The sequence below is a fragment of the Branchiostoma belcheri genome, unplaced genomic scaffold (assembly GCF_001625305.1).
Source record: "Branchiostoma belcheri isolate BF01 breed outbred unplaced genomic scaffold, Haploidv18h27 scaffold85, whole genome shotgun sequence".
NCBI lineage: Eukaryota > Metazoa > Chordata > Leptocardii > Amphioxiformes > Branchiostomatidae > Branchiostoma > Branchiostoma belcheri.
Genome location: NW_017804520.1, coordinates 597,312 through 618,450, shown reverse-complemented (window position 1 = coordinate 618,450; position 21,139 = coordinate 597,312). Strand labels below are relative to the sequence as shown.

The 21,139-nt window shown below is 41.8% G+C and overlaps 3 protein-coding genes across 4 annotated transcripts in view; 1 reads left to right on the top strand and 2 right to left on the bottom strand.

Moving 5' to 3' along the window:
- Positions 1 to 1,153: 1,153 nt before the first annotated feature.
- Positions 1,154 to 7,055, bottom strand: LOC109487036. Of its 2 annotated transcripts, XM_019790977.1 has the most exons (9): positions 6,544 to 7,055; positions 5,049 to 5,126; positions 3,936 to 4,030; positions 3,532 to 3,669; positions 3,155 to 3,383; positions 2,895 to 2,989; positions 2,497 to 2,634; positions 1,861 to 2,341; positions 1,154 to 1,554 (listed from the first exon to the last, which is right to left on the bottom strand). In XM_019790977.1, the coding sequence occupies exons 1-9, from the start codon at positions 6,697 to 6,699 to the stop codon at positions 1,387 to 1,389; spliced, it is 1,578 nt and encodes a 525-aa protein (XP_019646536.1). In that variant the 5' UTR covers positions 6,700 to 7,055; the 3' UTR covers positions 1,154 to 1,386. The 2 variants fall into 2 exon arrangements, with proteins under 2 accessions (XP_019646536.1, XP_019646535.1); XM_019790976.1 differs by lacking the exons at positions 5,049 to 5,126; positions 6,544 to 7,055 and adding an exon at positions 4,254 to 4,306.
- Positions 7,056 to 8,213: 1,158 nt separating this feature from the next.
- Positions 8,214 to 15,559, top strand: LOC109487002 (lysosome-associated membrane glycoprotein 1-like). Its single transcript, XM_019790917.1, has 11 exons — positions 8,214 to 8,268; positions 8,948 to 9,084; positions 9,484 to 9,685; positions 10,113 to 10,277; positions 10,707 to 10,912; positions 11,446 to 11,686; positions 12,070 to 12,240; positions 12,691 to 12,902; positions 13,194 to 13,425; positions 13,717 to 13,887; positions 14,328 to 15,559. The coding sequence occupies exons 1-11, from the start codon at positions 8,214 to 8,216 to the stop codon at positions 14,465 to 14,467; spliced, it is 1,932 nt and encodes a 643-aa protein (XP_019646476.1). The 3' UTR covers positions 14,468 to 15,559.
- Positions 15,560 to 17,295: 1,736 nt separating this feature from the next.
- The window catches only part of LOC109487051 (citrate lyase subunit beta-like protein, mitochondrial), a 4,536-nt gene continuing 692 nt past the window's right edge, over positions 17,296 to 21,139 (bottom strand). The window contains exons 2-9 of the mRNA XM_019791001.1: positions 20,472 to 20,670; positions 20,005 to 20,109; positions 19,509 to 19,592; positions 18,907 to 19,102; positions 18,475 to 18,588; positions 18,255 to 18,308; positions 17,955 to 18,079; positions 17,296 to 17,484 (exon numbers count right to left, since the gene is read on the bottom strand). Of these exons, the coding sequence (XP_019646560.1) occupies positions 17,377 to 17,484; positions 17,955 to 18,079; positions 18,255 to 18,308; positions 18,475 to 18,588; positions 18,907 to 19,102; positions 19,509 to 19,592; positions 20,005 to 20,109; positions 20,472 to 20,670 (985 nt within the window). The 3' untranslated portion in view covers positions 17,296 to 17,376. The remainder of the gene's footprint in view (positions 17,485 to 17,954; positions 18,080 to 18,254; positions 18,309 to 18,474; positions 18,589 to 18,906; positions 19,103 to 19,508; positions 19,593 to 20,004; positions 20,110 to 20,471; positions 20,671 to 21,139) is intronic.

Sequence of the window (21,139 nt, the reverse complement as noted above, 5' to 3'; positions counted from 1 at the left end):
CTCTATAGTCAGCTATTTTTTCTTATTTTACTCATATAAAAAATACAAGACATCAGCCTTACAAATCAGCCCATCAGGGTGATTTAGTATGGTGGCTAGTAGAGCCCTCAACTTGGCTCCAACTCTCTAAGGCAGTGCTTTGCCATAAACCTCTTGTCTCTTACAATATCAGGAATTTTCACATCGAATTTCCAGAGACTTCCCTACTAGAGGCCACAACTTGGCCCCAACTCCCTATGGCTGTACTTTGCCATTAATCAATTATCTCTTACAATGTGACAGTGGAATTTTCAGATTCCGCAAAGTACCCTAGTAGAGCCCTCAACTTGGCCCCAATTCTATACAGCTGCCATAGAACCTCGTCTCATACAGTGATTGGAATTTTTAAATTCCAGACTTCCCTACTAGAGCCCTCAACAAGTGGCTCCAACAACTATATGACTTACTTTGCCATACCTCTTAATCTCGTACAATGCAAACTCCTAGCCTGTGTTACAGTCAATGTGCGCATTCAGGATCTGATCAGATCACTAATAGATAATATGCAGCGCAATTTCTATGTCCCTTCTGCTACAATTCCCATTAAGGATGGAAGTTACTCCATGGTCCACTGTACCTCGTTGTGGATCTTCCCTAGTCCCCAAACTTCCAATGCTTTCCACGGCTCAAGTATCTAGATACAGTACTTGACCTGTGTGTTTCACACTTGTTTTATAGTTACTATGAAACGCATGAGCTTTCCTTACAGCTCAAGTATCCCATCTATCATTTTACATACTGTTTGATCTTCTTTACAGTATCACAGTATAAATTATACTGTAATACTGTAAAGAAGATCAAACAGTATGTAAAATGCAGCCTTACGCCTTAAAAGCTTGCCTGTCCAGTACATAAAGTGCTTAAACTTACAGAACAGTATACTGGGAAGTGTGCTGACCAAAACAAATGGTAAGATGGTAAAAGATACTGACAATACCACTTCATGTACATGCCACTATTACCAGTACAATGGATGTCTAATAATATACACAAACGTGATGACACCAAGGGACATGCAACGAAAGCAAAATGTTTTGCACATACATTTACAGCATGTGCTGACTGTACATACTACATACTGCATACTGGTAACATAAACAGTTATTTTTTTGGGTTTTTAGCTTTTTTTAATTTTTTCTTTGGAACAGAGGGCTTTAGTACACACTTGGCAATATGTCAAGCTTGTTGGTCTTTCCTGCCACTATGTTCCTTTTGTCTTTTTAGGTTACAGTTAACACAAATTTCTGTCCATGTACCTGACTGCATAGTTATTACACAAAATCTTTTAAACATGTCACATGATAACAATTAGAAGTGAATTAACAGTGTACCCCGGCAGATCTTAGCTTAGCGGCAGCGGATCTTGTTGCAGAAGCTGCGGCCCTTGCGCTGGATCCACTTCTTCAGTCTCTGCAGTTTGGACTTCTTCTGAGTGGAGGCAGAGCTCTGCAGGATCACCTCGCTGGCCTGTTCGTGGGCAGTGGACTCTCCGTGATGGTCATCCAGGTCCATCAGCTGAAAGGTCAGTGGAAATTTGTTGTGGTCAGTTTTAATGACAAGTGAGACACGAAGGGATTGTAGTTTTGTTTCAAGAAAGCTATTCTTCCAGTGGTTGGGAAAACATGGTACAATACGATGTGACTGGGTGAGTTAGTGAGTGATGAAACTGTGTTTCAGTCGATTTGTAACTTCCTTTCTTGGCATCTATGTAGGTTCACATCAGAAAATGTATAAGAAGCATGACAGTGCACATAAATACCTCACAGAAGCAGATGTTTGAAAAAAGATGTAGTGAGCACCATATTATGTTCCTGTACTTACCTCAGATACTGCTGTGGCAAATGAGTCAGTAGAAGACAGGCTGGTGGTGTCGCTGTGCATGCTGTCATCCTTAGCACCAGATCTAGACTTAGTGAACATCCAGGGCCACGTGAGCCAGAGGTTGTCCGGGTCGTCATAGAAGGGTGGATTTTCTCGGCCCGTCGCGAAGGAGAGTCGGTCGATGTCATCAGACATGGCTGACACTCTGTCAGCAGACATGGTGGACGCTCCCTCAGCAGCAGTGGATCTCTGCTTGTCCGTGTCAGTCGACATGGCCAACACTCTGTCAGCAGACATGGTGGATGCTCTCTCAGCAGCAGTGGATCTCTGCTTGTCTGTGTCAGTCGACATGGCCGACACTCCGTCAACGCTCTGGATCCCATACAGGCTGGACACGGCACGGCGAAGCTCGATGACCAGGCTCGTGTCAGAGGTGCACGTCTCTGCTGATGACGTGGTCACATCTACGCTGGCCCTCCTCCTGAAGACATGCACGAAAGAAAGTTCACAGTGTCAAAACAGTCTGCTCCAGACAAATACAAAATTCATGGCTCTGCCCCTGAGGCATTGCCAAAAAATATCCATCATTGATCAGTCATGTTCCTTCACAACCTAACATTTTACTAGATTGCTCACCTGTGGATTGCTTCTTGTGGCTGAGGAGCAGGTGGAATGATGTACCCCATCTTCTCCAGATGAGCCATAGTCTTACGGTACCTCTTGTGGAACTTTTCCGCCTTCTTGAATGCGCGCCGCAGTTCCTTCAACGCCTCACTGTAGTAAAGACAACACATTAGTAAAACTTATGTTACACCTGGGGAAGATCAACTCAGGAAAAATTGGTTAAACATGTTATCCTATGGCTTTATCTAGATAATGAACAATATTGCGCCTTCTTTGCAATTATTTTGCAATGTGTAGAAATTTCAGATGACTGTTATACTAAAATCACAAATACATTCATGTAGCAATCATTACAACAGTAGTTTGGACACACACAATGTTATATTCACTATATGCAACTATCCACCTACCCCCACTCCTTGTTGATGCGCTTGAACCCTGCCGTCTTTGAGTCGATCGAAGCTCGCATCAACTTCACAAGTCGTTCCAGCTCCTGTCTCATCTCCTGGAACAACAAAAGAGAATACAATGACTTTCATTCAGAACAAACTTTTCTTGGCATCTGATTGCTTGCTTGGCAAACTTTGAGTCATACAAATTTTATTTTCAAAACACAATAGAAATGGACAACACACTGTCTTCATAGAACAGAACAACAAACATATTTTACCTCTAGGTTCTCCTCAGAAGACACTGCAGTCGGCTCTGGGACTGTGGGGAGGGATGGAGTACGTCCCTCTGCTGCTGGCAGCTTGTCAGCAGTCTCACCACTGCCCGACACTCCGTCGGCGGTCTGGATCTGGTAGAGGCTGGACGCGGCACGGCGAAGCTCCATGACCAGACTCATGTCAGAGGTGCGCGTCTCTGCTGATGGCGTCACCGCATCCAAGCTTGCCCTCCTACATGAAGAAATGCAAAGTTCACAGTGTCCAAACAGATAGAAAATAGATAGAAAATTCATGGCTCTGCTCCTGAGGCGTCAATAAAAATATCCGTCATTGATCAGGTATGTTCCTTCACAACCCAAGTTTTTGATAGATTGCTCACCTGTGAGGTGCTTCTTGTGGCTGAGGAGCAGGGGGAATGATGTACCCCATCTTCTCCAGACGAGACATGGTCTTACGGTACCTCTTGTGGAACTTGTCGGCCTTCTTGAACGCACGACGCAGTTCCTTCAGTGCCTCACTGTAGTCATGACATGTCAGTACAACTCATGTTACACCCTGGGGAGGTGCAGCTCAGGAAAGAATGGTTAAACACACTTTAACCTGTGACCATCTAGGTGATAAACATGATTCATCCTTATTAGGACAATTTGCAAAGTACCATGTGTAGACCTTTTACAGATGACTGTAATGCTAAGATCACAGATGCACTAATATACCAATCATTGCCACAGCTCTCCAGGTACAATCTTGTCTCAATGAAGAAATCTCCTGGCTCCTACTTACTTCCACTCCTTGTTGATGCGCTTGAACCCTGCCGTCTTTGAGTCAATTGAAGCTCTGAGCAGCTTCACAAGCCGTTCCAGCTCCTGTCTCATCTCCTGCAACAAAAAGAAAAAATACAATGCAGGTCGACTTTCACTCAGAACAAACTTTTTTTGGCATTTGATAGTTTGGTTGAAAGATTGCTTGGTTGACTCAGGACATGGTTTCAAATTTTGAGTCGTACAAATTTTATTTTCAAAATACAATTGTAATAGACAATACACTGTCTTCATAGAAAAAACAATGCACTGTATTCATAGAAAAAACAACATATTTTACCTCTAGTTTCTCCTCAGAAGACATATCAGTTACCTCTGCAGCCATGGGGACTGATGGAGTACCTCTCTCTGCTGCTGACAGCTCCTCAGTCTCACCACTGTCCACACCACGGATGGACGCAGCCTCCGCATCACGGAACTCCTCCTCAACTTCATCCAGCAGTTCATCAACCCTGGCGGCTGTCTCCACCAGCACTGCCGTACTCTTACTCTCACCATCTCCTGCCTCCAGCTGTGAGATGCATCAAGTTTTGTTTCTGTAGGTTCTTGTACATCTTATTAGTGAGTATAACATGTAAAGTGTTTGAGATAAATCTATAACAAACTGCTGTAGATGTATTGCACCTATTGTGTCACTTTCATAAGTGTGTACATGGTGCATTTATTTAGCACCAGGGACAGGTCCCTTCAGCTGTGTGAATGGTGTGTTCAGCACCAAGGACAGGTCCTTTTAGCTGTGTAAATGTTGAGTTCAGCACCAAGGACAGGCTCGTACTTCTATGAAGTACAGTGCACATAATACAGAGCAGAAAAAAAGAAGAGTCTAGTGTTATCTAATTCTTATAGAACACTAAAATCATTCTAAATAGTTACTTTAGGAGAAAGACTAAAAAATCTTCAAACGTTTAAATCTTCAAACGTTCATGGTGCTTCCATGTCCTTTATGTCCCCGTGAACATTAAACACCACAAACACATCCTTTTAATGTTTTGTCCTCTACTGGGCCTTCTATTCTTGAATAAGTTCACAGTATATATTGCCAAAGGGAAACAATCTAAATGATGATACTACTGACCTTCTCCTTCCCATCTCCTTTGTCTCCACCACTCAGCAGGTCCAAACTACGAACAATCGGCACCCTCTTCATAAAATCCTGTAGTAAACAAAGGTAATAACAGCACTCAGAACATGACGAACATGTAACATTTTTTTTCTATCTTTCATTTTGAGGCAGCCGCCTTCAACTAGCTGAAGATTCTGCTGCCTTTTTGTGGCTAATATGAGATGGGGTTCGCCAGGCCTCCATCCAGGAAAGTCGTGTAAAGTGCATTTCCCAAGGGCACATGATAGGTGACATGGCAGGGTTCGAACTCGGGACCTCTTGGTTCCAAGCAGAACACTCTGCCATTACGCCACACGTATGTATACAAGGAATCATAGTATTAATTTAACATCATTGTAACACTGTGTACATCATGCTAGAATACTTCAACCATTTAAATGATATGACATAAGTTAATAAAAAAAGTATAGCAGAACATCCAAGTATAGAAACATAACATTTAACAGATCATTTAACAAATCTGTCAAAGCTATCGAAGACGAAGTCAATCCTACAAGTATAACAGTACATACAACCATAATGTTAACAGTAATAAGTCTGATCAAATGTAACAGTTCTTGCTTTAAGTCATCAATGCTGACAAATATCTTCGTTACATTGAAGAACACGTTTACGTAGCAGTCATTTAGTTAAAGAATCTAACTAAAAAGTTTAAGTAGTTATTGGTGATCTAGTATCTAACATTAGAAGGTTAAATCTTCTAATGTCATACAAAGAACTCCTTGTATAGTGTACAGTATACAGTATATTGATAAGTATTACAGAACATACAGCCATAATGTTAACAGTAAGTAACATGTCTCTTAAAACAGTTGCTAATAGACTTATTAATGCTAACAATATCGTTACAGTTAAGAACAAAAGTTGCGTATCAGATAAACTAAGTTAGGCCATGTTGATTTGATTATATGGATGACATCCGCGCGCGCATGAATTTTCGGCCGTTTCCAAAAAAAAAAGTTTTCAACCATACTGTAAATCGAACAAAACAGTTGCAAAATGAGCAAAGACATACCGTAAGTTGCAAAAAATGATACCACTGTCTTAGAATGCCAAAATCAAACCAAAAAAGACGAAAATGTAAAGAAATGAATTTGAAGACTAGATTATTCGCCAAACCATACTCCGTTCAACCTTCAAAACCACGTAGATTTCATAATGAAAACAACTTTTTTTTTTAGCCAAACTTTTTTTTTATTCGCACGCTCGCATCAATTTTGGGGTTCCCAGAGGATGTCATCCATATAATCAAATCAACATGGCCTTATTTACTAAAAAAAAGTTAAGTAGTGGTGATCTAGTATCTGACTTTAAAGTACATTTTAGAAGCTTGAATCTTCTAACTACATACAGTACTTCTTGTATATTACACCGTATACAGTGCATGTATATTGACTCTTTTTTTGTTGTTGTCTGTTCTGTAACAGTTACAAGTTTTCCTGCTCACCTTGAGTCCCAGCCATGGCTCGCTGCTGACCGTGGGCCTGCCCTGGTCCACCTCGGGGGAACCGTCCGGTCCTCCCGCAGACTGAGCCTTTCTCACGATAGCTGTATCCTCCATCTTTACTTCGGTGGAATACTCGTCCACGTTCTGAGCAGGCATACACCGGTGTTACTGGTGTCCATGGGCGAACCATTGGCAAGTTTTTGTTCAGTGTTCACCCCCCCCCTCCTTCAACACCAAGTCTACAGTCCATCCTCACACAGTCGTTCTCTCCAACAATTCTGCTTTTTATCAACGTATCGGTGCTTCCCATATCACACATTTTGCCCCTTAATTCCCTTTTTGACTGACGTCTGTCGTAGTATCCTTTCATAATCCCTCTAAACTTGTAAAAACGTCTCAAATCGCAAAAAAAAAGCCCGTTCGGCAGCGTTTGTTGAAGCCTATGTTCTTAGAAAGCTACCCAACGCATGCGCACGTGGTTCCATATTCCCGGCATGCACCGCGGCTAATTACCAAAAGTTTGCAACTATGACGTCACATTGGCTACTTCGCTTTTTGTTACTTGACGTAAACTCAAGACCTAGTGCAATTTGACCCCACTAACTACGTAATACGTGCAGTATACAAGTATCTGTATATTTCTCCTCAGTTAAAACTATTAGAATGTTAACTCTACGATAACTATCAACAGTTCTAAGCACAGAATAACTTAAACGTATTCAAAAATTATAAAATCATCCTTACTTTGTTGGTAAAAATGGTTCAAAAAAGAGTTCAAAAGTACTTACCGTATAATCTCGAATTGAATGAAGGTTTAGGCGAAAACCAAACCTTTTCTTCCGCGAATAAGCGACTCGATAAGTTCTCTAACCAAGAGCGGTTACTTGCGTACCGTCTTTTGTAGAGAATTTTCAATAATAAGCGAAAAACTGACGAAAATCTTGGAGCGCACAAGATGACGTCTGTACCTCAGGACTATATGCACTGAGATGGACTTTTCTATTGTGCGTCGTTCTGAGCATGCGCTGTTCGAGCTACTGTATTGTGTGGCGTTCGACTGTTTTATGACGTTATAAAGGTTTAATGGAAAAATACAGGGCAGCGCAGCAAAATTTTAGGATTTTTCTGCTAAAAAAAAGTGTGCATACATCAATCTAGAGCATTCCGTGTGATACAGAATCGCCCCCAATCACTTAGAATTGATCATCCATAGCATTTGAATGTCCCTGGGCTCCCGTTGACCATTATAACAAATGTTAACGAATAAAGATTTTACTATAATATACCGAACAGTATACAAGTTTCGTATTCCAAAAGTGCTAATACAATATTGCAGCTCGCTCTTTTGTTAAAAAAGACTTCCTTGCCAGGCTTAATCCTAGCCTGGGCACCATCCTATTTGTATGCCGGGGCTCCCATAGCCCCCCTGAGATATATTTATACAATGTATTAATGTATAATGTATGTAATATATTTTTATAATGGGAACCCCGGCATACAAATACACGTAGAATGGCACCCAGGCTAGCTTAATCCGAGTTGGTCGTTCTAATACATGTAACGTCACCACCTTGCGGTTAGAATATACACTGCAAGCCAAACAAGTGACTAGCCAGTGACGGTATTTGATTAAACTTTGTTCGCAAGTAACCCCCATACGCAAGCGAAACATGGCGTGGCTGGCATGGCTAACCATCGTAGTTATTTTATCGTCCACTGTTAAAAGTGAGTAGTAGAAAGTTAGACACGACAATGTCTGTTGCCTTTTTCGGCTAGAATTCGAAGGTCATAACTTGAATGGACTATTTGTGTTGTGTGGACGACGCGGTTTGTAGGGCTAAAGTTGACCAAAGTCCATCCATTGACAACATCACATGAATATCGGCAAATAGGATTGGGTGCAAATTGTGTGTGTGTAAAGGGTGCCTCAGGGGGAAGGGGGAGGGGGGCAGTGGTAACGCAGGATTTCACTCTCAGTATGCATATGTATGCTGTATCATCGTCAGGTAGATATACTGTATACATGTAGATTACTGCAAACTTGTCTGCCTTCCAGACCAATAGTTTAAAGTCACTGTATGTGGTCTAACTGTGATCATTGATAGACCGACGTTTGTACAGGTACATAGAGTTCTGTCAGGACTAACAAAACACCAGATCCAGTAACTAATAAATAGTCTTGTTCTTGTGATATCATGTGCTAGGTACACACTTATAAAGTATGGATGAACGTACGTATGTCATGCATTACGGGTTATATTCATCCATATTTCTCGAGTCCTGTATTCCAAGACAAATTGTCATCATTCGAATCGATATATACATGACGATATGTATGTATGTATGTATGTATGTACAGTTTTAGGACATAAAGGCTATCAAGTTTATTTCTAAAACGTTCCAGGTCATGAGTGGGTCCCAGCCCGCCCCCCAGTCGGCCATTTTGCGGTCACTGACGCTGAGAACACCACCTGTCTACTCATGACGGTCGGGATGACGTTTCACGTGCCGTATGTTAAGAACGACTCCAAGAACACCGAGGTTCGCGACAGTTACTGTCTTACAGTGTTGATTGCTGTTAGTTTCCCCTTACACATCAAAGTTTTAGGAAACTTTACTGATAACTGTTGCTTCTGTCATAGCTTTGTCCATTTCCCCACCACCTCCCATAAGGTAGCAAGAAATAGAAGAAAGGAAATGAGATAAACTTGTCTAGGACCTTTCTTGGACCTTTGACCTAACTTCCTGTTAGTGTCTCCGACGACGTGCCTAGCATGTGGTAAAAACTACGGTAACACAATCAAATACACAAATAGACAAACCCAAACGTGAATGGTCAGTATACAATTTACAATGTATAATCAGCACGTAACTACAATTTTGCACCATTTCCAACACATATTTATACAGAAGACGTGTTTCTCCCTTTCCATCCTACAGGAAGTCGCCAGCTATTATCTACCTGCCGACGCTGACGTCACGGGTTCATGTGAGGACACGGCGGCGTCCATCACGCTGTCCTGGGGGGAAGGCTTCAACGTCACCGTCAGCTTCCAACGGAACGACACGATGTTCTACGGGTCGGACATCACCACGGGATACGTACTGAACCGGGACGTGTTCCCGGATTGCAAGGACGATGGTGATATAGATTTTTATCTTGTAGTCTTCGGCGAGTGTAAAATGTCCTCGATGGCCAAATGACTTTATCTCCAAGCAGACTTTCGGTGGCCGCAAGATAGTATCAAATTGGATAGACAGTATCCATTAGCCAGACAGTATCCATTTACAACCTAAAATAATGGATACTGCCTGGCCAATTTGATACTGTGTTGCGGCCACTGAAAGATCTGCTTGGAGCCTAGCGGACTTGGGATCCAGGGGTCACGGGTTCGATTCCTGCCTAGACATTCTGTCCTTGGAAAAGTCACTTTTCAGAACTTTCCTTACTCCACACAGGTGCATGGGTACATGGGACTGTGGTGGTTGAAGAAGAGGAATGAGCTTCGCCTTCCAATGCTATGTCCTTACACACTACCCATTTACCTCTTGCGTTTTACGTCAAACAGGAGAGACAAGAGTCCAGAGCGGGCCTCCTCACGACGTGCACGCCATGCCGGGCCGGTCCTACCTGTGTGACGTCGCCGTGAACGTCACCGTGGGGAACGTCACCGTCACGTTCTCAGACCTACAGGTGCAGCCGTTCCTGGTCAAGGGCGGCAACTTCAGTAAAGGTGAAGTTCACGGTATCTCTGTACATCTCCACGTGGTAGACCTTACATGTACATCCATAGCACAAGCGTTGAAGGTCTCTAATGGGTACTAGTTCCCCGTATATCGGAATGATTTTTGGTCTGTGATTTTTGGCTTGTGACTCAACCCGTGGTCTTAAGATGGCATAAAGTGCGCCAGGATTTGAATGAGTCGGGCGTCATTTACAATACTTACTTATTTCTATTTTATTTAGCCAGGGTAGCCCAACTCAGTGTAAGACGACACTGCTTTACACTGTTGCCCTTGAAATGTTTGTTTCGTCACCAGTACCATTTCGTCACCAGTAGTCAGAAACCGTGCTCTCCGTTCACAAGATATAATGATCGACAGATGACAACAATGACAATATGTGCAGTTTTTGTTTATCCAACATTGTGCATGTTTCCCAGCCGAGGAATGTGCGGCAGATATGGCCACCACTCCCAGCGCCCATACCATTCCGGTAAAAACAACCGTGCACACTACCCCTATCCCTTTCCCCGTCCCGAAACCCAGCCAGAACAACTACACACTAACAGACATCACGGGCAAGGTCTGTTTCATGGCGCTCATGGCGGTTCAGATACAGGTCAACTACACCAGGACAACTGGCAAGGTACTGCGGGTTGTTAGTTTTCCTTTTATCAATGCATATGGTTTCACAGTTAAAAGCTCAACGTTCATTGGTATAGCCTGGGTGCCAAACCCATAGCACACAGGACACAAATCATCTCAGTGAGCTCACTGAGATACTTTGTGTCCAGTGTGCTATGGATTTGGAACCCAGGCTATCATTGGTATGGTTTTAGGTACGGCCTCAAGTGGGGGAAGGGGAAGATCTGAGTAGGGACCATGGTATATGTGGTCAGAAGAATCCGGTCAGAACTGTATAGTATGACAGTAAAATTGACATTACTGTGTATTCTGGTATTGTACAAGTGATACCACTGACTATTGGGTCAGCACTGTTTAGCATGACTGTAAAATGAAAAAAAGGGCTTCTGCGGTAACATTTAGGTTTATACCATGATGGCGTGTTTCCTTTTCTTTTCTATCTAACACCTGCTCCATCAACTTTTCCGCAAAACTACGATAACTGTCGATATTGGGATAATTTGTCGGGAACCATGTTTGTGTTTCTTTACAAAGACTGGTTCAGCCGTTTGGGACGTCCCAAAGAACACCAATGCGACAGGGGCGTGTGGGAACGACACCGCATCCTTACAGCTAGTGTTCGACGGAGGCCTGACCAACCTCACCGTGATCTTCACGGCCACGACAGGCATGGACGACCTTACAGATGTTGACACAGACAGCGGTTTTAAGGCGTCTGAGATGTTTCTGGAATACGTGGAAACTGAGGCTCGCTTCCCTGGCAGTGTTAATAACGGTAACATTTTTTTTTTTTCATTTTAAAGTCTATGTTTGAATAGCCTGGATGCCAGACCAATAGCTCGCTAGGCCGAGATTTAGCCAGCGTTCGGGCCACCGTCAGGGGGGCTGTTGTATAATTTTCTTGGGGAAATGTTGACCCTGGAGCCGCGGAACTGGCCTGTGTAGGCCATGGAAGAAATCTAACACTCAGGATAATGTTTGAATGGCTGAATTGTATTTTGATATTCAATGTACATGTATCTTACAATGTAAGATATCATTGTGAGAAAACACAACACCATGATGCATAGCAAGTACACTGTACATGTACTATATACATGTAACCACAGTTACCATTGCCAGACTTGTACTCGGCGTTTTTCCCGTCTGGCATGTTAGGAACGAGCCAAACCGTTGAGAAGAAGAACCTGGCGGTATTCCAGTGCACCACGGGAATGTCGTACAAGTGTAACACCCGACAGACGGTCATGCTGAGTCATGACGTCACACTGAGGTTCGAGGATGTTCACCTTCAGCCGTTTCAGGTGAAGGGCGGCCATTTTGACCCTGGTGAGTTTTCTGTTTGACCTTGGGAACACATCAGGATATATGTAGTCTTAGATTTCATTGTTGTCTCGGTTAATTGTACTTCATATCGCCAGATCCGATTGCCGATTTGTTGGGCCCCGGTGACTCTACTAGCTACTAATCTAAAAAAAAAAATAGAAAAAGCTAAGTTTTAATTTTCTATCAAACAGTTCATGATAACTTTTGACATATATTGCACTACAAGTGTAAAGATACAACTTCTGGGGAATATATTTTGTTGAGTTTGGGAATGCATACATTGTAGCAACATATGCCATGGTACATGTGCAGTGCAATGTAAACCAGTCAGATTTGACCCAGACGGTCACCGAAACGTCGTGGCTGAATAAAATTCTTGGTTGTGTAAAAACAATCCTCTTTATTCATGTTAATAATTCTATATCTTATATCTTCTTCCTTCACTCTCACCAGTTAAGGAGTGTACAGCGGACAAGGTGACCACCCCAGGACCGTCCAACATGACCACGCCCATGACTGCCATAACAACGCCTCCCCCGCCACGCCCAGTTCATGACCCCATCACCCTGAACTTCACGCTGACGGACGACGAGAACAAGATCTGTTTCATGGCGCTCATGGGTGTGCAGATAGAGGTCAACTACACTACTCACGACACTGAGAAGGTGTGTGGTGACAAACACTTGCCATGTTTTGTGAACTAATAGTTTGACATACTGAACGATTAGGTGTCGGAAGAATTTACCACTTTCGAATACTTCAGCAAAATCTATCAGGTGGAAAAGGGACACCTTGCTGCGTTTTCTCTGCTTCTTCTGAGTCCTAACAATGACCTCAATGACCTGAACCAGACTGTCTGTTGCCATGGTAACTAGTGTTGGGTTACAACATTAGAAGCATATCTTCTTCTGCAACTTTGTTACCATTAAAGTTGCAAATCTTGCACGGTTTCACAGAAAAGCACGGCCCGCTGGAATGTGCCCAACAGCGTGACTGTGACCGGGGAGTGTTCCAACACGACAGCGACCCTGACCTTGACCTTCGACGGCGAACTGACAGTCGTGACGATGACCTTCAGGAACCAGAGTGGGAAGGGCGGCACGGTCAACAAGTTCATGGTGTCTGACATCGACCTTCAGTACGTGACGGACAAGTCTCACTTCCCTGATGCCCAACCTGCGGAACTGGGTAAGATTCCGATATCGAGCTAGCAGATTCTCTGTAGTAGCGTTAGAACCGGGTGAAAGTTACATCCTATACTTTACTTCTACTTCGAACTGAATGTCAATTATTCTGTTCTGGTCACAGCGTCTTACAAATTATGCGATCACATTTCTTTCAGTCTTTCTCCCATAGTCTTAATCTACAAGAGGGTTTTTTTTGCTCTTCATATGTTGTCTATCATATTTCGTCTTATTTTCACACCTAAAGACGTTTCAAACAACGTTTTCTAACAACACTTATATTCCGCATGTGTAGGTAAACATATTAACATCTCGAAACACAACCTGGCGGTCTTCAAAGGAGAGCTTGGCAGCTCCTACCTGTGTAAGAAGGGCGACAACGTCACTTTGAACCAAAACGTCACCTTGAGGATGATTGAAGTCCAAGTGCAACCGTTTGGCCTGACTAGCAACAAGTTCGATCAAGGTATGCATCAATCTGACATGTTTCTTGTTCCTTTTGTGTCGCGTATTACACTTGTTACGTTTACCTTTGCATTGTTCCCAAACATATTGGTTTTGCTCTGTTTCTTCTTCATCTTATTCTCCAAACAAATAAGGTCAATGACCTAAACCAGACGTCTGTCACCATGGTAACTAGTGATAGGTTACATCATGTTGCAGTTTTATAGTAGGAGGGATTTAGACTCCTGTCCCCATATACTAGTATATGAAAGTTTCTGAGTAAGAATTAACAGAGAAGACCATATGCGAATGTAAACCTTTGCTTTGCAAATTTTACCTTTCTAGTTTATCTATTTTCGTTTGTCTTGGACAGGGCAGATTTGATCTCGTATCATCTATTATCTCAATGAACCAAACCAAGGAGCTGTCGAGAAACTTGAACATGAAAATCTGTTTTTTCAGCTGAAGTTTGTGAAGCCGATAATGACGTCTCTACCCTACGTCCAATCATCGTCGGGTGTGCGATCGCAGGGGTTGACGTGTTGATGCTGCTGTATTATGGGATAGGTCGCCGCATGAGAAGGAACAAAAACACTCGATAGGAATGTGATATATAGTATACTAGTATTGCACGGTGTTACAATTATAAGATCAACTAGCAAAACGTGGCAACAGTACTTTAGATTCAAGTCAGTCTTTTATTGATCAAAAAGCAGTAGAAACAAAGAAAATGTATGATAAGACATAACCAAACAAGTCATCAGTACTTTACCCTGTACTTTCTTAGGCTACACCAATTCTATTTGTTGCTTCTCGGAATCGCCCTTCCGGGTGAAATGAAAAACGACGTCGACAACAGTTCCAAATCATTTAGAAAATTTTTATCCAGGAATTTAATAATTGCAAATTCCCGAATAAGTTTATTAAACTTTTCGAAATTTGGAGGGTCTCAGACGAAAATTTGGTGTAAACAAATGTCAAATATGCAATCGAAAATATTTCAACTGAGTGAAGAATGGTGTGAAAAAAGTATGGGAGCTTTATTTTCAATAAATGGTGCGTTTTTTCAAAATTGTTTAGGATGCACGTAAACTAAAATGACAGAAATATTGATGAAAAAGGCCCGTATTCAGCCACTCGTAAAAGTCATTCTAGGAATATTTGTCTTAAAATGAACAGATGCAAGACTAAAACGGTTCTTAAATGATAAATTCGTGATACCTAGGTAGTCGAGGCACGCCTCAATGTCAAGAACAAGAGCAGGATAGATCTTAAGTAAAAACACCATAAGAGCCCATCGCGTTTCCCAACTCGCGAAAAGGCCAAATCTGGGAATGAAAGACGCTTCCTTAGCGAGATACGCGCCTCGTCGGAACGGGGGCTCGAAAACGGGGGTATGATAGGGGATGAATATCCGCTTTTTCAATTTTAGAAAAATTAAACTTATGACATTTTTCGACGTCCTTGTTCTCAGAGTATATTTCTTACGGTCTCTTTTCTATTCCTGCAAAATGCCTTCCATCAAATTTGCTTTATTCTCGAGTTATACGTCAAAACGTGATTTTACGATCAGCTGATCGCTTGCAGAAGTGGTCACAACCTTTGCAGAAGTGAAGTTTTCGCTGTCGATCTCATTACCATATGAATGAAAACCAAGCAGATGAGAGGCGTATACTATAGCAATCACCATCATAGTCACGTATCCCCCTCCTGGATAGCCGTGGCGACTCTTGATTCGGGCTTACATTGCATTACCCTCTTGTCTGAGGGTAATGCAATGTAAGCCCGAATCAAGAGTCGCCACGGCTACCTCCTGGACTACTTTTACGAGTAATTGAGCTTCTGCCATTTTTATTGTTTTCACGCAGCTGATTTGTCCTTCACGCCATCCTTAACCAAGTTAGTTTCTTACTCAGCTGAAATATTTTCGATTGTGTGATAGGTATTTATATTTCAACTATCTCGGTTCGATGTGCAATGAACGTTTATGTCGTGATTACTACACTTAAATATGTCTCCTCTACCCTCTACTCTAAACCCTGTATACTCACTCACACAATGTACAAATCCTGCACTAGCCTGTCCATATTATCACTTTCCTATTCAAGTATACAGACAAGAAACACATCACAAACGACAACGTTCATTGGTGAGAAAGTTTACTTTCATTTAGATTTTTATTTTGATCTCAATAACTTTACTCACATTCTTGCCGATGCATTAAGCACTTATAATAAACCAATACATGTACATATCTTCATCACTATGAGTTGTAATGTATTTGAAGTGTACTATAACTTAGGTGGAAAAATAACACTACTCAAATATATGACAGGTTTATATATAACACAAGGTCAGCCACAAAAGTAACTGTTACTCTAATCCACACCAATATTCTTTAGGACAATTCCTTATGCCCTTTCATTTATTATAACTTTCTTCCATACCATGACTCTTGTATTGCAACATCTCTATGACTGCTCCCTTATACACTTACAACTAATCAGAACAGTATGGTACCAGTATGGTTAGTACTTTAGCATTTGATGCCTTCTTAGTATGCCTGGATTACTAGGCTGAGTATGTTGAACAATAGCCAGATACTGATAGTTAGAAACATTGTGAATTTTTTATTTCATTACATTTTCAACCAAATCACTGCTACCAGAGGGAAGAGAAACTGACTGAACAATTTAGTCTGTCTATAAGCTTATTCACACTACCACTATTTGTTATTCTACAGAGATTGTACATGTAATTCACTTGTGTTTAACGGCCTGTTATTACATAGGGGCAAGACACTTGCATAAATGCAGCATTAGCAGGGTTTGGAATACAAGTAAACTTGGAGTTGTGCAGGTATTTCTGATGTCTACCTGCATCTTACCTACTGAGTATGTAAGCATAGGTCAATTTTTGTTTAGAGCTTGTTACCAACTGCATGTGAAATGCAAAATAAAGAATTGAAAAAAATTCTTAACACTATAAGGTTTTTTTTTCAACAACCGGTGGGTTTTTACATCTGAAAGATTCTTTTACGGTATATAGTTTCTTGCCAACATGATGAAATTATTCACGGTTGGTTTCCTAACAGTTTGATACCTCATAAGACATATTTTCCAGCAGAATACTTATTTGCTTCTCTTCTAAGTCCGCATCATAGAAGTGCCAGTACATGTATAGTGCAGGGTTCTCACTAGACTGTTTGAGCATAGGGGTCCCAGACACTTTGATTTGGACCGTCTATGCTCATCCATGCTGAAATACAGTGTTTCTTCTAAGAGAGAGCCTTCTGACCTACTTTAGAATGAAGCTATAACCAAAGAATTAGTCCAGGCAGTGGTGTCTCAGAGTTTTGACATTTTGGGGGGAGAATACCAGACCCCCTACTGTAGTCATGTCTTTGGGACAATTTGTCCTTCTGTACCTGACCCCTACGCTGTGAAAAAAATTCTGGTGAGAACCCTGCAATGTATTTCAGGCCCTGACTTGTACCCATGTGTCCCAGGCTTCACTCCTGAGGTCCTGGTGGTTCTACTGCCTCTGCTAACCGAACCACGTTCTGTGCCTGCAGCAAGGACGGCTTGTCAATCATCTTACCCTCATACACAAACGCCCCCTGGAGAAAGCAGACGGAATAGCATGATTATAAGGCAGAGAGAACAGTACACAACTTTGAAAGATTCAAGGTAGTCCGGTGTATTACAGAAGGACATTCAAAGTGCTTATTTCTTAGAACAAAGTTTTTACTAAATTAGGTTTTTAAGTACCCAGTACCCACACAGATTGAGTTGAGTTTATTGAAATACCCTTGAGCACCTTCTAGGGCTAATCTTTCAGGCCTCAAAATAGCATAAAATGACGTCATCTAAAATTACTATAAACCAAGGACATTTTCCTATACAATGTTCTTGTATAAATACACATAAAAATCTAAAATCCTTTCACTACCATTCTATCTGTGAACTGTTTGGCAGTGGATACGGTCTTTACATGACATGGTAGAGCATTACAGAGCTTCATAAACTTATACACAAACATTTTCATGCAAATAATCATTCAAACTGCTGTAACAGCCAGTGTGCCTACCTTCCCCTCCTGTTGGTGTTGTTGAAATGCCTGAATGAGCCCACGTGCCCAGACTACTCTCTCAGGACTGGGGGAGAATGCCTGCTGGACAATCGGCACCTGCAGGGGGTGGATCACCTGTTTACCTGGAGAAACAAACAACAAACAATAACAGTAAACAAGTCACAGACATGTCATCAAGTTTATGGTTGGTAAAATTGGTGTAAAATATATGGGTTGAGATTATACCAAGCTTATGTACATGCTTTGCACCCTTCACATATTGATTTTGAACAGCCAGGACCATGTACATTTACATACCTGTAAAGCCCATCTTGGCTCCCTCCTCTGCCTGTCTTCTCAAGCTCTCTGTATCTGAGGAAAAAAAACATTAACTTAAAATTTCTAGGAGAAAACATTTGCCCTGGTTCCTTGGTCAGATTGTTCATGTAAATGTCCAAATAGAAAAGGAGAGTCAAAATCACTTTGCCTTAGATATCTAATCATCTTTCACCAAGATATCTAATCATCTTTCACCAACCTTTAAAATCTATGGACACAAGGTCAATGGCCTGTATTCCAAAGGCCTTTGCTGTGACAACGACCTTCTGTCTGGCATACATCAGCTCCTTAGCATCACTGGTCCTACTGGCACCTGCAATGATAAAAAAAGGAAAAAGTAAACAACATTAATCTAGGAACACCTAGGTTATTGGGACAGTAACAATTTAGAGCTACACTGAAATGACAGTCCTATGGCCCAGCAACACAACTGTAGCTGTTCCTAATGCTGAAATGACAATCCCACTAAGACTAGTATAGTTGTCCTTGGTGCTGAAATGACAGTCCCACTAACAAAAATACAGCTGTATACCTAGTGCTGAAATGACAGTCCCACTAACACAGGTGTACCTGTCCCTGGTGCTGAAATGTATGTTTGAATAGGAAGAACTCTCAGAAAAAAAACACCCACCTATATCAGCACAGAAGTCATCCGACCCGAATGTTACAGCAGCTAGCCTGAAGGGAGACATGTCCACCAGGTTCCCAGCCTCCTGTAGAACAGCCTGGAGGTTCATCAGGCCTCTTGCACTCTCCACCATGGTGATCAGGTTAAAGATGGGGTTAGCCTCTATCTCTGCTACCGCAGCATTTAGGTTTGCAGCAAACTGTGTCCAAACAGCACATATGGACACGTGGTCAAGTTAGCTCCCAAAGATATGCTATCAACTTTACAAAGGAATGTTATCAGCTTCACAAGGGAAAATTTATTAAGCTCTGAATCAGTGATTTACAATGAATTGACCCTCATTACCATCCATACAAACCTCAGTAATGTATTGCTTAGGTTCTTATTTACTTACTCAAAAATTCTACAAAACTGATGATACTGACTGACATACATTTAAGGGTACTGGTTACAGTATAATGTCAGGACAAGACTGAACAGGTATATGTTATGTAATCTACAAGCAGCTGTGGTTCATCCTGTAAATTCCATTGTGGTAGGAAATATAATAAGGGCTTATAACCTACATCTGTTCACTACACCTGTGTATATAATGAGTGTCTGACCTGTTGAAGTTCCTCTACACTGTCCACTTTAGGCAGCATGATTCCCGATGGCAGGTTGTTGGCTTGTAGAATGGCCAACAGGTCCTGTTAGCAACAAGTCAGGCAAGAGAAAAACATACAGTGAGGTTGTGTGGCATGACCACAGATCATTTGGCTCAGAACAGGTTCCAGGTTCGAATCCTGCCAATTCACCTTCCTTGCGACCTTGGGAAAGGCAGTTTACACAACTTTCCTCACTTCACTCAGGTGACAATGAGTATGACAGAATGATCATGGGCATTAAAGGAAAACAAACAAACAAACAGAAAAATTTGGTCAGGGCTAGGAGAGAAAAAAATAGTAGCGTACATGTTGGGTGACTGACACAGCCATGGTTTAAACTAACAAAATCTTGGTTAAGGGACAGGGTCACCAACCATTGGCCTACACACACTACTTAGTTTGCAACTTGAATATGGGGCTAGATATTAAATGGAAACTACAAGACAGAACATACATCATCAGCCAGCTCACTGTCCACAGAGTTGACTCTAACCACACACTCTGTCCTGCCAAAGTCAACCTCATCCAGCATTCTTGTTATTGTAGCTCTGGCCTCATCCTAGGAGATAGAGAAAGAATGCCAACCTTTGTTTACCTCCAATCATTTTAATGAAACCAAAGTAAAACTAACTTAAGTATAAGATTTGTTTTACATGCAAGCATTTTAATATATTATGTTCATCTCTTGTGCCAGATTATTAATCATATTGTACTTACAATATAAATACTACCAGGCTTTCAATATAAGACTTTCCGTCCAAAATTTGATGCACTAACTTCTTGTGTTGAAACAATGTTTTAGCTTTGTACTTGTACAACCAAGTTAACACAGATACTTTCATGATAAAAATTATTAGCAAAAGGAAGTGAACTCAATGACTTCCTCTTGCAGGACAAACCAGAGATATTTAAGTAGAAAACCTTCTTGTTAGCTGCCACACCATCTTCACAGTCCAACACTGCACAGTCCACACCCAGGGTGGCAATCTTGTGGATTTTCCTCTCATCGTTGCCTGGGACATACATGAGCGCCCTTCTGGGCCTGTAGGGTGGCTGTTCCTGTGCCGTACAGTAGGGGCGCAGGCTGGAGGATACTCTGGTGAAGGTACGGGACAGCACCCTGCAATGGAAAACAGCACAGCTACAGTCAGACCTGTACATGTGTACACTTCTACATACGAGCGATCATATTAATTTTGTTTTCATCAATTATTTTAGGCATATGCAAATTACTGGTGGGCTAAGGTACAGGGCAGCACTCTGCTATGAAATACACCACAATTACAGTCAAACCTGTACATGTGCCAACCTTTTTAAAGTGCCACCTGGCCATTACATACAACTTTTTCAAATAAATTGAGTGGCCACTAGTCTATATACAGGTTTCACTGTAGATACAACATTCAACCATCTCCATCGCTACCATGTGACATCTGCTTGGAGATTTAATAGCTGATATATAACCTGTTAGTGTTAGGCCATGTTGATCGATTTGATTATATGGATGACATCCTCCGGGAACCCCAAAATTGATGCGCGCGTGCGAATAAAAAAAAGTTTTGACAAAAAAAAAGTTAAGTTTTACTATT